Below are 16,255 nucleotides of genomic sequence, written 5' to 3'. Positions count from 1 at the left end.
GGAGTGGGAGGACCCCAGGCGGAACCCCCGGGGCAGCAGCCACTGTGTTCCTGCTTGCAGGGCCCCAGCCGTCACTGTCCCAAACCTGAAGCGCCCGGTGGACTCTCAGAGCCTTCCCGACGGCCTGGCCTGGTGAGGGTGCCCACCTCGCTGCCCAGGGCCCTCCCCAGGGCCCTCCCCAGGACCAGCACCCTCAATGAGCAGTGCCCTTGGAGAGAGGACCAGTGCCGCCAGGTCTCCACTCCCACCTCCTCCTTCTGACTGGAGTCAAGGTCGCTCATTGGAAAAACCGGGGAGTGTTTTCATCCTGGAGGGTGCCCGCTGGTTTCCGGCCTGAAAGGGCCGCGTTTCATACCAGTCTCTGCAGGGCATGCTCGTCGCGGTCTCCGCTACTCCAGCTGGCAGTCCCCGGGCCTGGTTGCGAAGAATGACGCAGAGGGGACATTCGTGTAGAACCTGCAGGCGTCTTGTGCTGATTTCCGGTGTGACGCGTCTCCTCGTCCCATGGCCGTTTAGGACAGAGACTGGGGGTCACAGGAAGTGGCCACGATCCAGCTAGAGCGACCGAGGTGTTTCATGAACAAGGATCCATCCAGAGGAAACCTCGCCAAAGGAGAGACGGACAGACGCCACCTCGGGATGATCTTAAATTAAACCTGGACGCCTTTGGGCCTTTTAAAGTCTCTTGAGCATTTTTATATAGAAATAAACTCAGGCTTCACAGAAAAACAAAAAAAAAAAAAAAGGGAAAAGCCGGGGACCCACTTAGTGACGGAAGTCCTAGCACTGTACCCCTCTCTCTGAGACCCCGGTTTCAAATGTCCCCCCGCCGAGATCTTTGGAGACAAAGGAGCCAGACTATGGGCGGGGACCCCTCAGATACCAGATCTTAAGGCAACCAAGGAGTCAGAAAGAGGGGTGCAGCTCTCTCTGTATCTGAAGGGGACTTCCGCCCGCGATGCCTTTGGGACTAATAGCAGGAGTGCTGGCGTGGGGCTGTGCCCAGGGTCTCGGGCAGAGCGCAGAGGCCTCGTGGTGATGGGGACATTCGGGGGGCTGCTTCCTAGCCTCAGAGGAAGGCTGCTGTACGTGCCAGCGTTGCCCCGAGAGGCCAGGCAGCTGTGCAATATATACGGTCCTCAGAGCCCTCGCCAGTGTGGCTCAGTGGATAGAGCGCCGGCCTGCAGACTGAAGGGTCCCAGGTTCGATTCCAGTCAAGGGCATGTACCTCGGTTGCAGGCTCCTCCCTGGCCTGGGCCCTGGTCGAGGCAAGTGGAGGAGGCAACCCCTCCCTGTGTTTCTCTCCCATCCATGTTTGTCTTTCCCTCTCGGTTCCACTCTCTCTAAAAACCAATGGAAAAATGTCCTCGGGTGAGGATTAACAACAACAAAACAAAAACACTGTCATCAGAGTGTCACCGCGGTGTAAAGGTCAGGGGATTCGGTGGCCGATGAGATGCCCCGGCCCGTGACTTCTCTGATGGCCAGGGCCTCCTGGGAGGGTGACGCACGGCCACGGGGTGCTGAGTCCCTGCTCCGAGCTGCCGACCCCCAAACACACTGAGTGCGGCACGAACCTGGCTTCCCTCCCAGGTCCATTCTTGTCCCTGAAAGGTGTCCTGTGCTGAGACAGGAGGGGTGGCCGTGGGACGGCCGGGCGCGGTCCCTGGGGTCAGCCGTATGGCTCTGCGCTCCCGGCGGCGGCGGGGAAGGGAGGACCATCCCGTGTTGGCGCCCACGGGACCTCCCGGCCTGCTGGCCGCGGTGGGAGGGGGCAGGGTGTTTTGGTGGCTTCTCCCTGAATTTCAGGACATTTTCTTCCCAAAGAGGCACCTGAAACTGTGGGAACGTCCCTTCTCCCTGGGACCTCGGTGCTGGCTCTCCCAGCTGACACCAAGTCCGGGCTGAGCTTGATTGAGCATCTTCCCTTCGATGACGCGGGGAGCTCCCCGCCTCGCATCTGGGTTCCACTGTAGTAAAAAGCCCCCTCCACCAGGCAGCCCTGCCTGATTTCCCAGCTGCACTCCTATTCCCGGGGCACTGGCTTCGTTGTTTCCAGGAGACGTTTCCCAAAGCTGGTGCAGCTGGCCCTGCTGGCCATGGCTCTGCGGGCCCAGGAAGCCGTGGGGCCTCTGTGTCCCCCGTCTTCAGGAATCTCGGGCCCCCCCACCCCAGGCTGAGTCCACCCAGAGCAGCGGCGAAGGAGAGAAACTGAGGACCGTGGGTGCCGAGCAGAGAGGCGGCTGCACAGATGAGGACCTTGGTGGGCGAGGCTTGGACACAGCACCAGACAGCTCCTGAGGCCACCGGGCAGCTGGCCGCAGCAGGAGTGGGGGCTCGAGGTAGGATCGTAGTCGCCGGATCTGCTGACCAGAGGCAGGGTCTGCAGGGCGCTAGCGTCACTCGGAAAGCAAGGGCGGTGTCTGACAAGCGGCCGGAACCGAGTGGACACCGGTGGTGCTGGTGTCCGGACTGAGTTATAGAAAAATCCAATCCAGCAAAGAGACTAGTCGCTCCCCGGCCTCAGAAAGAAAATGCTTGTAAAATATATTCCTGCAAAAAGGAGGGAGGTGTGCGTCCACCTGCAGAGGGAGGTGCGGGGGACAGGAAGGGGGTGAGGGAGGAGTGAGATCTTTTTCTGAGAGATGGACCTGACTCCAATGGGTCTCCAGGCAGAAGGTGGGTGCTCCCAGCAGGGAGGGGAGGGAGGGAGTGGGTGCTCCCAGCAGGGAGGGGAGGGAGGGAGTGGGTGCTCCCAGCAGGGAGGGGAGGGAGGGGGTGGGTGCTCCCTGTGGCCCCAGCACACCCAGGCTCATCCGGGAAGCTGGGGGACAAGGAATAGTATTGCTGCCTCTTCAGGGGTCCCGGCTGCCCGGTTGCCATTGCGGCCGCTGCTTGCTCATGATGCTTTCATGATGGCAGACAGCTGGGTCTCAGAGCAGCAGTGGCCGGCTCTCAGGGGCTTCCGGGGTCTTCATCTTCTGTGGGTGCGTCCGGGCGGGCACAGCTCGGGGGAGCAGCTGCAACAGCTTGCAGGTCACTGGGGAGCCCGTTCCACAGAAGCCACCCCCAGGCGGAGGCGCGTCACCTGGTCAGTCCAATTCCGGTTCCCGGGCTTCCTTCTGTGTTTAGGAACTAAGGACCGAGTGGGTTCACTTCAGCAGACGATTGTGTGTATGTGTGTGTGTGTGTGTGTGTGTGTGAGAGAGAGAGAGAGAGAGAGAGAGAGAGAGAGAGAGAGAGAGAGAGAGAGGGGCTGGTTGATGGGGGACCTAAGGAAACCATTTAGAAGGCGTTGAACAGTTCAGCGAGTGGCTGAGGATCGCATGAATGCGTAGCGCCCTTTCCCACGGATCCCGGTTCGTCTGCAAGTGGCAGAACTCACTGAAGCTCCAGGACCCAAAAGCTCAAGGCCTTCTCCTGGCAACGGGCGGGCCCTGGGGACACGGGGCCACAGGGTCTCCTGCCTGCTGCTCTCAGGGCCACAGTCACCAAGTTTGTCTTTCTCTCCGCCTCCACCCTCCTCCCCCAAAGACATGCTTTGGGAACAGACGGCAGGAAACCATACACCCCGATCCCTTCTCACTCCCAGGAGCAAGGTCCTCTGTGAATACTGAACTGTCCGGGGGGACCCAGGGGAGCACACCCCCGTGTCCCCCACCCACAGCGGCCTCAGCAGGCCCAGCCGCGACCCCTCCTCCGTCCCCCAAAGCAAACACGTCTCTAAGATACTCAGGGGCCTCGGGGGGCACCGTGACGTGTCATCCATCGGCCCTCGTGGTTGTTGATCTCAGCGAGGGGTGGCGGGCTCCTCCCAGACGCCCTTGTGGGGCGGGAGTGGGGGGGCTAGTTGCCGGCCAGCTTGGGCCGCCCCAGGTGGGTTGGCACGTCCAGTCCTGTGTGCAGGGTGACCTGGAAAGGAACGCGGGACCAGTGAGGGGGGCAAGGGTGCCCCAGCGAGCCCTGAGCGCCCAGGGCACAGCAGCCACATGTGACCCTCTGCTTCTGGTGCCCACAGGCAGCCGCGTCTCCGCATCGCGGGGCTGTGGGCTCAGGTCACTCAGGCGCAGCCCACCCGTGTGCCCCCGGGAGCGGATCTGCACCTCTTGCCTTGGAATGAGAACCACCTGGCCGCCCAGATGCCCCGTGGACGTCCCCCGAGCAGCAGGGGCAGCAGCCCATGGCCCCGGGGGGCGGGCAAGGTACCTGCACGTTGCGGTTGAGGCTGAGGGCCGGCATGAAGACCCCGTCCACGTGGCTGAAGGCCGTGGGGCCCTGCTGCTGGCCGTTGATGAAGAAGGTCAGGGTGTGCTGGGTCAGGTCCAGCAGCACACCCACGGTGGCCCCCTTGCACACGCCGCCTTCCGTCCTGCGGAGAGAAGCCCCCGTGAGGCCGTCACCACACCCAGCCCGGGATGTCAGGGTGGCTCGGGGACAACCGCCTAAATATAAAGGGTGTCCCAAAATTCACGCAAGAAGTAATTTTGATAGAAAACCCAGGTTTATAATTAAAAATTGTACATTTTTTATTGATTCATAAAGCTTACAGTACAGGGTTATGTATGGAATAGCACACTGGGGTCAATGGCCTCCACGGCTTTGCTGGCACAGACACAAAGCCGTGGTCTTCATTGGTCTTCCTTGCCCCTGCTCCTGGGCCATCATTGGTACTTGGTCATGCTGATCAAATGGAAGGGATTGAATTAAAGGGCCACAGGTATTAGAATCTGATTCAATGAACCAAGTAAAATTAGGCTTTTGTTTTTTTGTTGTTGTTGTTATGGCTCACGCAAAATTCAAATCTTGCGTGAATTTTGGGACACCCTTTCTCTACGCTGGCCGGGCCAAGGGCAACGCACCTGTTGGTGTGGGAGTTGCAGTGCATGAACCAGCTGCGGTTGTTGTCCACATACATGGCCCAGGCCTTGTCGTCCTTGCCCAGCATCATGTCCTTGACCACGCTGGCCCGGGCCACCCCGAAGGCGGGGTCCGGGTGGTTGTCGTACCGGTCCACGTGCAGCTCCCAGTAGTGCACGCCCTTGGAGAAGGCCGCCGTGCCCAGCACCACCCGGTCGTCGTAGCTGCTGCAGGTGGCCGTCTGGTTGTCGTTGGACAAAATGATGTCCCGGTGCCCAGAGTTGGGGTCAAAGGTGAACCAGGCCACTGGAAAGGAAGGAGAAGGGGGGGAGCCGGTCAGCGGTGGGGGGAAGTTGCTAGCAGGCTCTCACCTGGGCTCGGAGACAGAGCCCGCAGCTGTCTCTCCCCCGGACACCCCCGTGCTCACCGTCCGACGTCTGCAGGACCACGGTCTTGCTGTAAGGCCCGACGCCGGAGGAGCTGAAGGCCTTGACCCTGGCGTTGTAGGTGCTGTTGAAATGGAGGCCGTCGATGGTGCACAGGGTCTCCTTGCCCACGTACACCTCCTGAAAGAGAGCCGGGGACACGGCCGGCACCTGTCACCTGGAGGGTTTCTCTCGGCGGCATGTTGACATTGCAAGTGTCAGAGTGATGCCCGGCCGGTGTGGCTCAGTGGTTGAGCATCAACCTAGGAACCAGGAGGTCACAGTTCGATTCCTGGTCAGGGCACATGCCCCGGTTGTGGGCTTGATCCCCAGTGGGGAACGTGTAAGAGGCAGCCGATCCATGATTCTCTCTCATCATTAATGTTTCTCTCTCTCCCTCTCCTTTACTCTCTGAAATCAATAAAAATAGATATATATATTAAAAACCTTATTCCTGCCTCAGGGCCTTTGCACCTCATCACTCTGTCCTTGGAGCCAATACCCTCTCTGGTGGCATCAGAGCGACGGGCGGCCTCTCAGGCTGGCCCAGAGGTTGGGGTAGTGAGAGCCACTCCCAGCCTGGACCTTCGGGCCCCCCAGACCCGCACGGGGCTCACCCGGAACTGCCCCCCGTCGCCGTCGTCCAGCTCCAGGATGTAGCCGTCCACGGGGCTGTGGGTGAAGGGCGGCAGCCTCCAGGCCAGCGTGACGCTGTTGTTGCGGGTGCAGCACTTCTCCAGCTGCAGCAGGGGGCCGGGCGGCACTGCAGCGGGGACAGGGACACCAGGGTTAGAGCATGACCCCCCCTCAGGGCACTGGGTCTCTATGGCCCCCTCCCCATCCCAGGGCCCGGCCCCCTCCCTCTCACCATCCTAGCCCCCAGGAGGAAACCTGGCTAAACTCCTCACCAGCCACCCTGCAGCCACTCCCAGCCTGTCCTGTGCACCCCTCGCCCCGGGGTCTAGCCTCCAGGTGGGCAGGTGAGGGCAGGCACAGGGTGTCCAGGCACCTCTGGGGCCACAGAAGGTGCCTCCCCCACCCACCCACCCACTGACAACCACTGGTTTCCACTGTTAAACTGGAGGATCTGTGGGAATTCCAGCAGAGCCTCCGTCCACGTGCCTCCAGGCCCACAGGGATCCTGGGGGCCAGCCCACAGCTTACACCTGGGGCTGGGATGGTGCTGGGGGTGCGGGGGTGGGGATGGGGCTGTAAAATGCAGACATTTAAGCCTTGTGCTGGGAGCATATTTTATTTTATTTTACTTTATTTTATTTTATAAGAGAAAGTTTATTCAGAGAGTCACAGAGGTGGAAGAAGTGAGCCAGCTGGGCTGCGTGGGCTCAGGAAACAAGTCACAGAGGCAGAAGAGGGGCCCCTGGAGCTTAGGAGGGAGGACGGCAAAGGTCAGGGCCTGGGGAAGGACAGGAGGACGGGACAGTGTCTCTGATCAACAAGGACGCTCTCTTACTAGTGGGACAGCTCGGGTTCAGGCCAGGGGGCCACCTGCCCGGGGCCACCCAGCCAGCGGGTGGCTGAGCTGGGGCTTGAGCTTCGTCTGTGACTCGGGCGTCCCTCCCCTCCCGCTCCACCTCCCTCCCAGTATCATGACCTTGTAGTGCAGGGGTGGGGAACCGTGTTTCTGCCAAGGGCCACTTCGATATTTATAACATCATTTGCAGGCCATGCAAAATGATCCATTTAAAAATTAGCCTGCTACGCCCGCCCAGCATGGCTCAGGGGTTGAGCGTTGACCTATGAACCAGGAGGTCACGGTGCGATTCCCGGTCAGGGCACAGGCCGGGGTTGCAGCCTCCATCCCCGGTGTGGGGCGTGCAGGAGGCAGCCGATCCATGATTCTTTTTCATCATGGATATTTCTATCTCCCTCTCCCACTCCCTTCCTCGCTGAAATAAATTTTAAAAAAATTTTTAAAGAAAATTAGCCTGCTATATTTGGCCAAGCATTTAGTGAACTCACCCCTCATGCCTTGGCAGGGCCAGACCAAAGGATTTCTCGGGCCTTCTATGGCCCTCAGGCCGGACATTCCCCACCCCTGTAAGCTGCCCCTCAGAGGGGCCACCTGTTCTGAAAGCAGCCCTGCCTGAACTGGCCAGTCCCGGCTCACCCCTACATTTCATCTGGATGAAGTCCAGCTGGTGGATGGCCTGCAGCAGCGGCTCGCTGTCCAGGGTCAGGTCAAACTCCGCGGACACCTTGGGCTCCAGGGCGCCTTTGACCCACTGCTCCTGAGACACCTGGACTCGCTTGATCAGGGCGTCCGAGATCTTAAAGGGAGCGCGGAGGTCAGGGTTTGGATTTACAGAGGAAAAATCATGTAGCGAGTGATGAGGGAGGCGGGGGGGCCTTGTCCCTGTGCCCGGGGACAGGACGGGGCTGCCCTCGGCTAGTGTGAAGCCATGGACGAGAGGAAATGAACCCTACCAGTGCGACAGGCGGAACATGCAAACGCACTGTGTGGTTTAATCCTATCTTAAGCTCGGCTGGTGTGGCTCAGTGGTTGAGCATCGACCTATGAACCAAGAGGTCCAGGTTCGATTCCCGGTCAGGACACATGCCCAGTTTGTATGCTCCATCCCCAGTGGGGGCGTGCAGGAGGCAGCTGATCAGTGATTCCCTCTCATCATGGATGTTTCTCTCTCTCTCTTGCTCCCTCTCCCTTCCTCTCTGAAATCAATACAAATAAACAATAAAGATAAAAAAAGATGAGGACTCGGGTCTTCTGGAACCCTTGAGCAAAGGACTACTCACCTCCAGGCCGCGGGAAGGGGCCTTCCTAGCGGAGTTTGGGGAGTGGGTGGGGCTGGGGGAAGGGAGCGAGCCCGCCTGGGCCCTGGGAGCAGGCTCACCTGGAGGAAGCCGGCGGGGTCGTTCTCCTTGATCACCTCCAGGCAGTACTCCATCAGCCCCGTGGACTGGCGCAGCTTCAGGGTGCAGTGGTTGATCTGGTCCCAGACCATCTGCGGGGAAAGAGTCCCCAGTCACCCTCTCATCATCCGAGGCGAGAGTCACAGAGAAGGTTCTGGAAGAGGTGGCACTGGCCCGGCCCGCCGCGAACCCTCTCTTCTCGCCGTCCTGCTCCTGAGCACCACATGCCCTCGTTACTGGGGGATAAAATGGATCCATTCCCAACAGGTGGGGCCACAGCCCCCAGCAGAGCAAACGTCCTGAACTCTGGGTAGAGGAGCAGAGAAAGTGCGGAATCTGAACCTCCCCCCCGGGCTGGTCTCCCTTCTCACTGGCCTCGGGGGACTCGATGGTTCACCCGCCACGGACCATCCCCAGAGCTCACTCCTCCTTCCCTGGAAAGTAGTGTTTCCTGCCCCGGCCGGTTTGGCTCAGCGGTTGGAGCATCAGCCCTCGGACGGAAGGGTTCCGGGCTTGATTCCGGTGAAGGGCACGTACCTGGGTTGCAGGTTCCATCCCAGATCCCGGTTGGGGGCATGTGGGAGGCAACGAACCGATGAGTCTCTCGCACATCAATGTTTCTCTCTCTGTCTCTCCCTCCCCTTCCACTCTCTCTGAAAATCAATGGAAAAATACCCTCAGGTGAGGATTAACCAAAAAAAAAGAAAAGAAAAGAAAAAAGGGAAAAGGAAGTAATATTTTCCGATTCGGTTGGCAAATGCCTATAAAACAGACCGAGCCTTGGGACTATGAAGTCGTCCTTCGTCAATGCCGCGTGCTCACAGGTGCTGCCCAGCCCAGGAGCCCAGCACCATGCGAGGGGAACCTCCCCTCCCCTTGCTGGCTGGGGTCCTGTCATGGCTCATCCCTTCCTTGTTTCATTCACTCGCTTATTCATCCGTTCACTCATTCATTCACTCACTCATTCCTTCAATTATTCCTTCATTAATTCACACACTCATTCCTTCGATTATTCCTTCATTAATTCACTCACTCATTCCTTCATTCACTCATTCCTTCCTTCACTCATTCACTCACTCATTCATTCCTTCAATTATTCCTTCATTAATTCACTCACTCATTCCTTCGATTATTCCTTCATTAATTCACTCACTCATTCATTCATTCACTCATTCCTTCCTTCACTCATTCACTCACTCATTCATTCCTTCAATTATTCCTTCATTAATTCACTCACTCATTCCTTCGATTATTCCTTCGTTAATTCACTCACTCATTCCTTCGATTATTCCTTCATTAATTCACTCATTCATTCATTCATTCACTCATTCCTTCCTTCACTCATTCACTCACTCATTCATTCCTTCAATTATTCCTTCATTAATTCACTCACTCATTCCTTCCTTCCTCCTTCCTTCCTTCCTTCCTTCATTCATCGGTTCACTCACTCACTAATATGGACTCAGTGCTCCACCCGTGCTGGGTGCAGAGGCTGCAACGGGGACGGGGAGGGAGGGGCGTGGGCGCCCTGGTCTCCCGGGGACCTACCTTCAGCTTGTGCTCCCTCTCTTTCGTGACCTTGGTGAGCAGCTTGGCCTTCTGCCGAGTCAGAGCCTCGACCAGCGCGTCACACTGAGCGACCAGGCAGGCTTCATAGTCCAGCCCGTTCTCCTGGGGGAGCAGAGAGGGTAAGGGGAGGCGTGCTGAGGTCCGGCGGGTGCTAGACACACGGACGTGCGTCCTGGAGTTACCGAGACACGATGAAACTGGAAACCGAGTAGATATGAACAGGGGGAGAGGAGCCATGCATCGCGGCACATCTCTCTGGCGGGACAGTCCTTAGTCATTCAAACCTTGTTCAGAGTTTTTATTGTCACAGGAATCCTCATGGGGGCGGGGGACAGGCTGCAAAGTTGCGTTCTGCGTAATCCCGTCCTATTGCGTGTGCACATGTGTCTCAAGCAGCCATCTCCGACTTAGTCCCTCAGTCCCTTTCCTCCATCCTGACACTGCTGCTTTCCAGGGTCACCACGTGTATGTTCCTCCACGTGCACATTCACACGGAGCACACGCGTGTGCACTCTCCCTCACACTCCGAGCTCCTGAGGCCAGACACGGTACCTGAGGGGTCTGCATCTGGCTCAGGATGTGACATAGCAAGAGTGCTACAAATACACTTGTTTAGGCCCAGCCAGTGTGGCTCAGTGGTTGAGCATTGACCTATGAACCTGGAGGTCACGGTTCGATTCCCGGTCAGGGCACATGCTCGGGTTGTGGGCTCAATCCCCAGTGTGGGGCGTGCAGGAGGCAGCCGATCCATGATTCTCTCTCATCATTAATGTTTCTATCTCTCTCCCCCTCTCCCTTCCTCTCTGAAATCAATAAAAATATTTTTAAAAAATACACTTATTTAGTAAATAACACGTTGACATTTGGATGCATTGATGAAATGGGTACCCAACACCCTGGACAGGCTGACACCCCGTAGAATGCCGTGGCCATGCAGGGGGTGCACGACTTCTCCCCAGCTCTTCCTATGATCCTCTGTCACTGAGCTGATGTGAAATCTCCTGTATCAAGTGCCGCACGAGTGTGAGCAGACCGAGTGTGGTGTCTGCAGTGTCTGAGGCTGCAGGACAAGCCAGCCTCCTCACGCGCATCCCTGAACACGTGCTCGCCACACGCGGTCCTCTCCTCTGGACGCCTCTCCTGAGCTTGCTGCACCCCCCGCGCTCCCGGCGCTGCGGCCAGCTCACCTGGATCTGCTGCAGAATGTTCTTCAGCTGCACCAAGAACTCCTTCGCCTCCTTCGCCTTGTCGGAAACGCCATTCAAGGCCTGGGACAGCTGGGCCTACACCGGAGTCACAGGTTGAAGAGGAGAAGGAGGGGTTATTAGAGGCACACAGTTTGCACTTCATTGTGAAGACTTGTGTGTAGCCCGGCCGGCGTGGCTCAGTGGTTGAGCGTGGACCTATGAACCAGGTGGTCACGGTTCGAGTCCTGGTCAGGGCACAGGCCCGGGTTGCGGGCTCCATCCCCAATGTGGGGCGTGCAAGAGGCAGCTGATCCATGATTCTCTCTCACTGATGTTTCTATCTCTCTCTCTCCCTTCCTCTCTGAAATCAATGCAAATATATTTAAAATAAAAAAGTTATCAGGACATGTTTTCCTGCAAGAAACCAGGTCACTGAGGTTAAATAAGCATTTTATGCATCCTGTGCTTTCCCGCAGGTATAATGGTTTTTAAGTGTAAGAACTTGAAAAATAATAACACACATTGGTTACTGTGGGGCAGGTACTGTGCTAGAGGCTAAACACACAGAATCACACTTACTCCTTACAACAATGGTTGGAATTAGGTATTATTATCCAGCGGGCTGTAAGCTGTGCCTAAAGCTTACAGAATTACAGGCGCTGAGACTGGGAGGTAGGTCTATGTAAGTATACAGCAGGGCTTCGCAGCAGAAACACTATGGACATTTGGGGCTGCATCATTGTTTGGGGGAGGTGTCCTGTGTACTATAGGAAGATTGGCCTGGCTGGTGTGGCTCCGTGGTTGAGTGTTGACCTATGAACCGGGAGGTTGCGGTTCAATTCCCGGTCAGGGCACAAGCCCGGGTGGCAGGCTCCATCTCCAGGAATCTAGTGGACAGAGGCCAGGGAGGCGGCTAATCTTTTTAAAAAATATATTTTCATTGATTTCAGAGAGGAAAAGAGAGGGAGAGAAAGATAGAAGCAGATGAGAGAGAATCATCGATCGGCTGCCTCCTGCACACATCCCTCACTGAGGATCGAGCCTGCAAACCAGGCATATGCCCTCGACTGGAATTGAACCTGCGACCCTTCAGTCCGCAGGATGATGCTCCATTCACTGAGCCAAACCGGCTAGGGCGCTAATCTTTTAAAAATATATATTTTTTAATTGATTTCAGGGAGGAAGGGAGAGGAATAGAGAGATGGAAACATCAAGGATGAGAGAGAATCATCGATCGGCTGCCTCCTGCCTTTTTAAGGTGTGAAACATTTACTGGAGAGAGGACGCTGAATAATTAGTGTCCACATTTGCAGCTGCTCTCGGGGACTCTAACTCTGCCAGGCCTGACTCACTGACCTCGGGGGCCTGAGAGTCCAGTTACTCAGCTGAGCCTGTGGATGAGCCATGAAGATGCATGTTCCTTCCAAGAACTGACCCTGCACTTGCCTTGGGGCCATAATAGAGCGCCTGACCTGATTGGCAGCCACCAGGGAGCTCCAGCCAATAGCCTAAGAGGCTGTTCCATTCCCACTGGGAGGTGGCATCCCAGGCAGGTGCTGGGGAGGGAGGCTGGGGCAGCCTGCAGATGCCGGTGGGCCTCGCTGTCTTAGAGCCTGCTCTGTGACGGCACCACAGGCTCCCCGCTCCCCGGGGGGAAAAGGATGCAGCCTTCTTCAAACACGGAGCCTGGGGGTGGAAAGTTCTGGAGACTAGCTGACAGAGGAGGGAAATTTCTGCTCCGGAAGCCGGTGGGAGTTCGGCTCTGGAGGGAATAGTGTGTCCCTTCACCGAGGGCTGGGACCGAACCCTTCCCGCCTTCAGAGAAGGTTAACCAAGTGCAAGACTTGGGACACTTTCTCGCGTGCAGGTGGTAACACTTGAACTTAAAAACAAACTTTATAGAGGGGGGAAGGGGCGCTGGACGCTAGGGCCACCGAGGTAACTCATTAGCCCTCGCCAGGTGGGGTCCGTGGTTAGAGTGTGGGCCTGCGGACTGAAGGGTCCCGGGTTCGATTCTGGTCAAGGGCTCGCGCCCGGGGTTGCGGGCTGGATCCCCAGTGACGGGTGTGCAGGAGGCAGCCGATCCATGATTCTCATCATGGATGTTTGTATCTCTGTTTCACTCTCCCTTCCTTTCTGAAATCAATAAAAATACGTGTTTTTTTAAAAGGTAACTTATTAGTCAACTTAAGGTGTGAAAAAAAGCACGCTTCTGCATTCTGGGTGCCCTTTATGTAGAATCATCTTTCCTACTACGTCATCTTCCCATGCCCTTCCCATCTCCAACACCCAGCTCAGAGCACCTGGAGTTCATTGAAGTGTTTGTCCAATGACAGATGAGAGAACGAGGGAATGAATGAATGAATGAATGAATGAGATCATCCCTGCATGAATGAATGAATGCATGCATGAATAAATGAGGTCGGTCCCGCGTGAATGAATGAATGAGGTCAGTCCGCTTGACCCTCTGGCCAGCCCTTGCCAGTTCTCCAGGAGAGAGGCCACGCACCCCGTCCGGGCCCCCCCACCCCGCGGGCGCTCACCCACCTTGTGCTGCTTCCACATGGCGCCCAGCGGCTTCACCTCGTGCTGGCCGTGCCGGCCCTCCTCCAGGCACAGGTAGCACACGGGGGTGCGGCAGCCCGCGCAGTACATGCTGTAGTTCTCCAGCTCGTGCTCCGGGCACGTGGGGAACTTGCGGGCCGCGCCGCCCCCGGTCGCTCCGGCTCCGGACGAGGCGCCTCCCGGACTCCTGCAGCCGCCGCCCGCGCTGGGGGCGCCCGGGGCCGCGCCCGGGGCCGGGGACGCCGAAGAAGAGGCCTCGGCGGGCGGCGGCGGCGGCGGCTGCACCAGGCGGTGCTTGGCGAAGGGCCCCCGGGACGGGTGGCACTTGAGCTGGCAGGCGGCGCAGTAGAGCACGTCGCACTGCTCGCAGAGCGCGGCGGCCGGCGCGGGCGGGGTGCGGTCGCACAGCTGGCAGGTGGCCAGGGCCGGGGCCGCCGCCGCCTGCGCCCCGCGGGCCTGCTGGTGCCGCTGCACGATGGCCTCCAGCAGCCGGTTGCGCCGGAAGCCGCGCAGGCCGCGGTGGTCCAGGGAGGCGCTGCGGTGGCACTGCGGGCAGGTGATGGCGCTGGAGGACGAGGCCAGCGAGGAGCAGGCGGCGCCCCGCGCGGCGGCGGCCGAGGAGCCGGGCGGCGCGGGCACCATGGGCAGCACCCGCACCCCGTTGGGCGACTTGAGGCTCGGGGTGTACGAGCCGTACCCGCTGTCCGTCTCGCTGTACAGGCTCAGCTTGTCCGCGTGGTCCCCGCCGCCACCGCCACCGCCCGGGCCGCCGGCTGCGCCTCCGCTGCCGCCGCCGCCGCAGGCCGGGCCGGGCGCGGCCTCAGGGTCCGGGGAAGGCGAGGCGGCGGCGCCCGCGGGCAGCCCGGAGCCCCGCGAGTGCAGGAGCGGCTGCGGCAGGTGCTGCTCTCCGTCCGGGGTCTGCACCGCGATGGTGCGAGCGCAGGGCAGGCAGACGTTGTGGGAACAGGGCAAGATGATGGGCTCCCGGAACAGGGAGCCGCACACGGGGCACTTCAGCTCCTCCTCCATCGCGGCTCGGGTGGCACGCGCGGCTCGGGTCCCGGGTGGATGGCTCCAGCTCGGGAGACGGGCGCAGGGGGCCGCGAACGCGGTCAGCACCGGGGAGACTGGAGGCGGGGGCACCACACCGGCATGTCTGCCGCGCAGCTCGGGGCACGCCCCTCTCTGTCCCGAGGCCGCCGCCCTACGACGACGGGGAGCAGGAGAAGGGAAGGGTCCTCACCTCCAGCCCGCGAGGCTCCGGCCCCAGCGGCCTCCACCTGCGGCCCGAGTCCGGAGCGCGCCGCCCGCTGCCCTCGCGGGGGCCTGCGAGGCTCGAGGTGATGAATCAGCACCGGCGCCGCCAGCGGCCGCAGCGCGCGCGTCCTCTCCACATCAGGACCCGCGCCCGGCTGCTGCTCGCTGCCTCGCCTCCTCCAAGCCCTCCGCTCCAGTCCCAGGGCCCCCCCTTTGGCCGCTGCCCCGCCCCCAAAAGGGGCGATCCGTAGGGGAGAAGGCGGGAGAGCAGGCCGCTTGACAGCGAGGCTGGGTTCAGCACCATCAGTCGGCGGACAGCGCCCGGGAGCCTCTAGTGGAGCCCGAGTTCAAGGCGCACAAGGACCGAAGAGGGGCCGCCACCTGCCGGGTCGCGATGCCAGTGACTACCCCAGCGGGGCCTCGCCGGCCCTGAGACCCCCGTACGCCTCCCTTCTTGGCGGCCGCCGGTGCGGCCAAATGCGCCCTGGGCGCTCTTCCTGCGGCCGCGATGGACCCGCTCCTCTGGTTCTCCGCGGCTGCTCCTGCGGCGCCTCTGACCTTGGCCGCGCGCTGCGCAGCCGGTAGGCGGAGGGCGAGCACGGGGCTGGCTCGGGGATCCCCTCCCCGCCTCCCTCCGCCGCCGCAGCCTCCTCCCCGAGCGGCGCGCCGAGGAGTTGTAATTTCCAGGGCAGAGAGGGGTGGCGGGGAGGGGAGGAGGGGGGAGGCGTCAGCTCAGCGAATAAGGACTCAGCGCCTCTTGCAGCCACGGAAGTGAAGGGGCAATTTTAAGGGTTTCGCGGCGGGGATCATTGTTAATAAGAATCTAGGACTGGGGTGGAGAGCGCATCTTGCAGCCGTGCAACGCCCCGCCCCGCCACGCCCCGTCTCGCCCCTGCCACCGTCTGCCCTGCCCACTCCCGCTCCCCCACCCGCCCCCATCAAAAGGGGAGTCGCGGGGACCGAAAAGGCCAGTTGTTTACAAAGGGGGAGGGGGAGCGGGGCTTGACCGTCGCTTCCTGCATCTGGGATGGAGCAGAAAGACGCGCGTCCCAAGATGTCGGACACCAAGTCAAAGGGCGAGGTATTGTCTGATGAATCGAACCGCAAGCCATTTTGGCTCTCCGTGTCCATCCAGCCACCGATGTCAGTCCTCCGGGCGGCCTGAGCCAGGACACCGGATGGGATTCGTAACATTCGACTTCCCTGCGGAGCGCGACCGCGCGCGCCACGTAAGGCCCGCGTCCCGGGAACCGCGTGCCCCCGGCCAGCCCTACCGGGTGCGGCCGGGCGGGGCGCGGCGGGCGGCAGGCCCCCCGAACCAGGAGGTTGGTTTTATGAATGGGAACATCTCCGCGTCGCGGCGCCCGCCCGGAGCCGTGGGCACAGCCTCCCTCCACCCCCCAGCGGTCTGCGCCGCTGTTCTCTCTCCGCCGCTGCCGCGGGAAGGGCGGTGGGCGAGGCGCGGGCACAGTGGGTGGGGACCAGGCAGAAGGAAGGGCTGGCAGC

General features: G+C 60.0%; 1 protein-coding gene across 2 annotated transcripts; it reads right to left on the bottom strand.

Annotated features, from left to right (window-relative positions):
- Positions 1-3,694: 3,694 nt before the first annotated feature.
- On the bottom strand, positions 3,695-15,429 carry TRIM67 (tripartite motif containing 67). Of its 2 annotated transcripts, none has more exons than XM_059677463.1 (10): positions 13,475-15,429; positions 10,928-11,023; positions 9,720-9,842; positions 8,153-8,263; positions 7,411-7,570; positions 5,900-6,045; positions 5,285-5,423; positions 4,860-5,163; positions 4,207-4,369; positions 3,695-3,912 (listed from the first exon to the last, which is right to left on the bottom strand). In XM_059677463.1, exons 1-10 carry the CDS (start codon positions 14,519-14,521, stop codon positions 3,847-3,849), a joined length of 2,355 nt encoding a protein of 784 aa, XP_059533446.1. In that variant the 5' UTR covers positions 14,522-15,429; the 3' UTR covers positions 3,695-3,846. The 2 variants fall into 2 exon arrangements, with proteins under 2 accessions (XP_059533446.1, XP_059533447.1); XM_059677464.1 differs by having other exon boundaries at positions 3,696-3,912; positions 7,417-7,570; positions 13,475-15,428.
- Between the last annotated feature and the right edge of the window lie 826 nt (positions 15,430-16,255).

Source organism: Myotis daubentonii, chromosome 20 (assembly GCF_963259705.1).
Source record: "Myotis daubentonii chromosome 20, mMyoDau2.1, whole genome shotgun sequence".
Taxonomy (NCBI): Eukaryota; Metazoa; Chordata; class Mammalia; order Chiroptera; family Vespertilionidae; genus Myotis; species Myotis daubentonii.
The sequence above is the reverse complement of the archived record's forward strand: the minus strand, read 5'-3'. Positions and strand labels throughout refer to the sequence as shown.

Excerpts from the sequence above, each read along its gene's own strand:
- TRIM67 (XM_059677463.1), bottom strand. The coding sequence starts at position 14,521 with ATGGAGGAGGAGCTGAAGTGCCCCGTGTGCGGCTCCCTGTTCCGGGAG. Across the intron at positions 7,571-8,152 it reads ACCCCGCCGGCTTCCTCCAG|ATCTCGGACGCCCTGATCAA; the intron begins GTGAGCCTGCTC and ends GCTCCCTTTAAG. Across the intron at positions 5,164-5,284 it reads GGTCCTGCAGACGTCGGACG|TGGCCTGGTTCACCTTTGAC; the intron begins GTGAGCACGGGG and ends CTTCCTTTCCAG.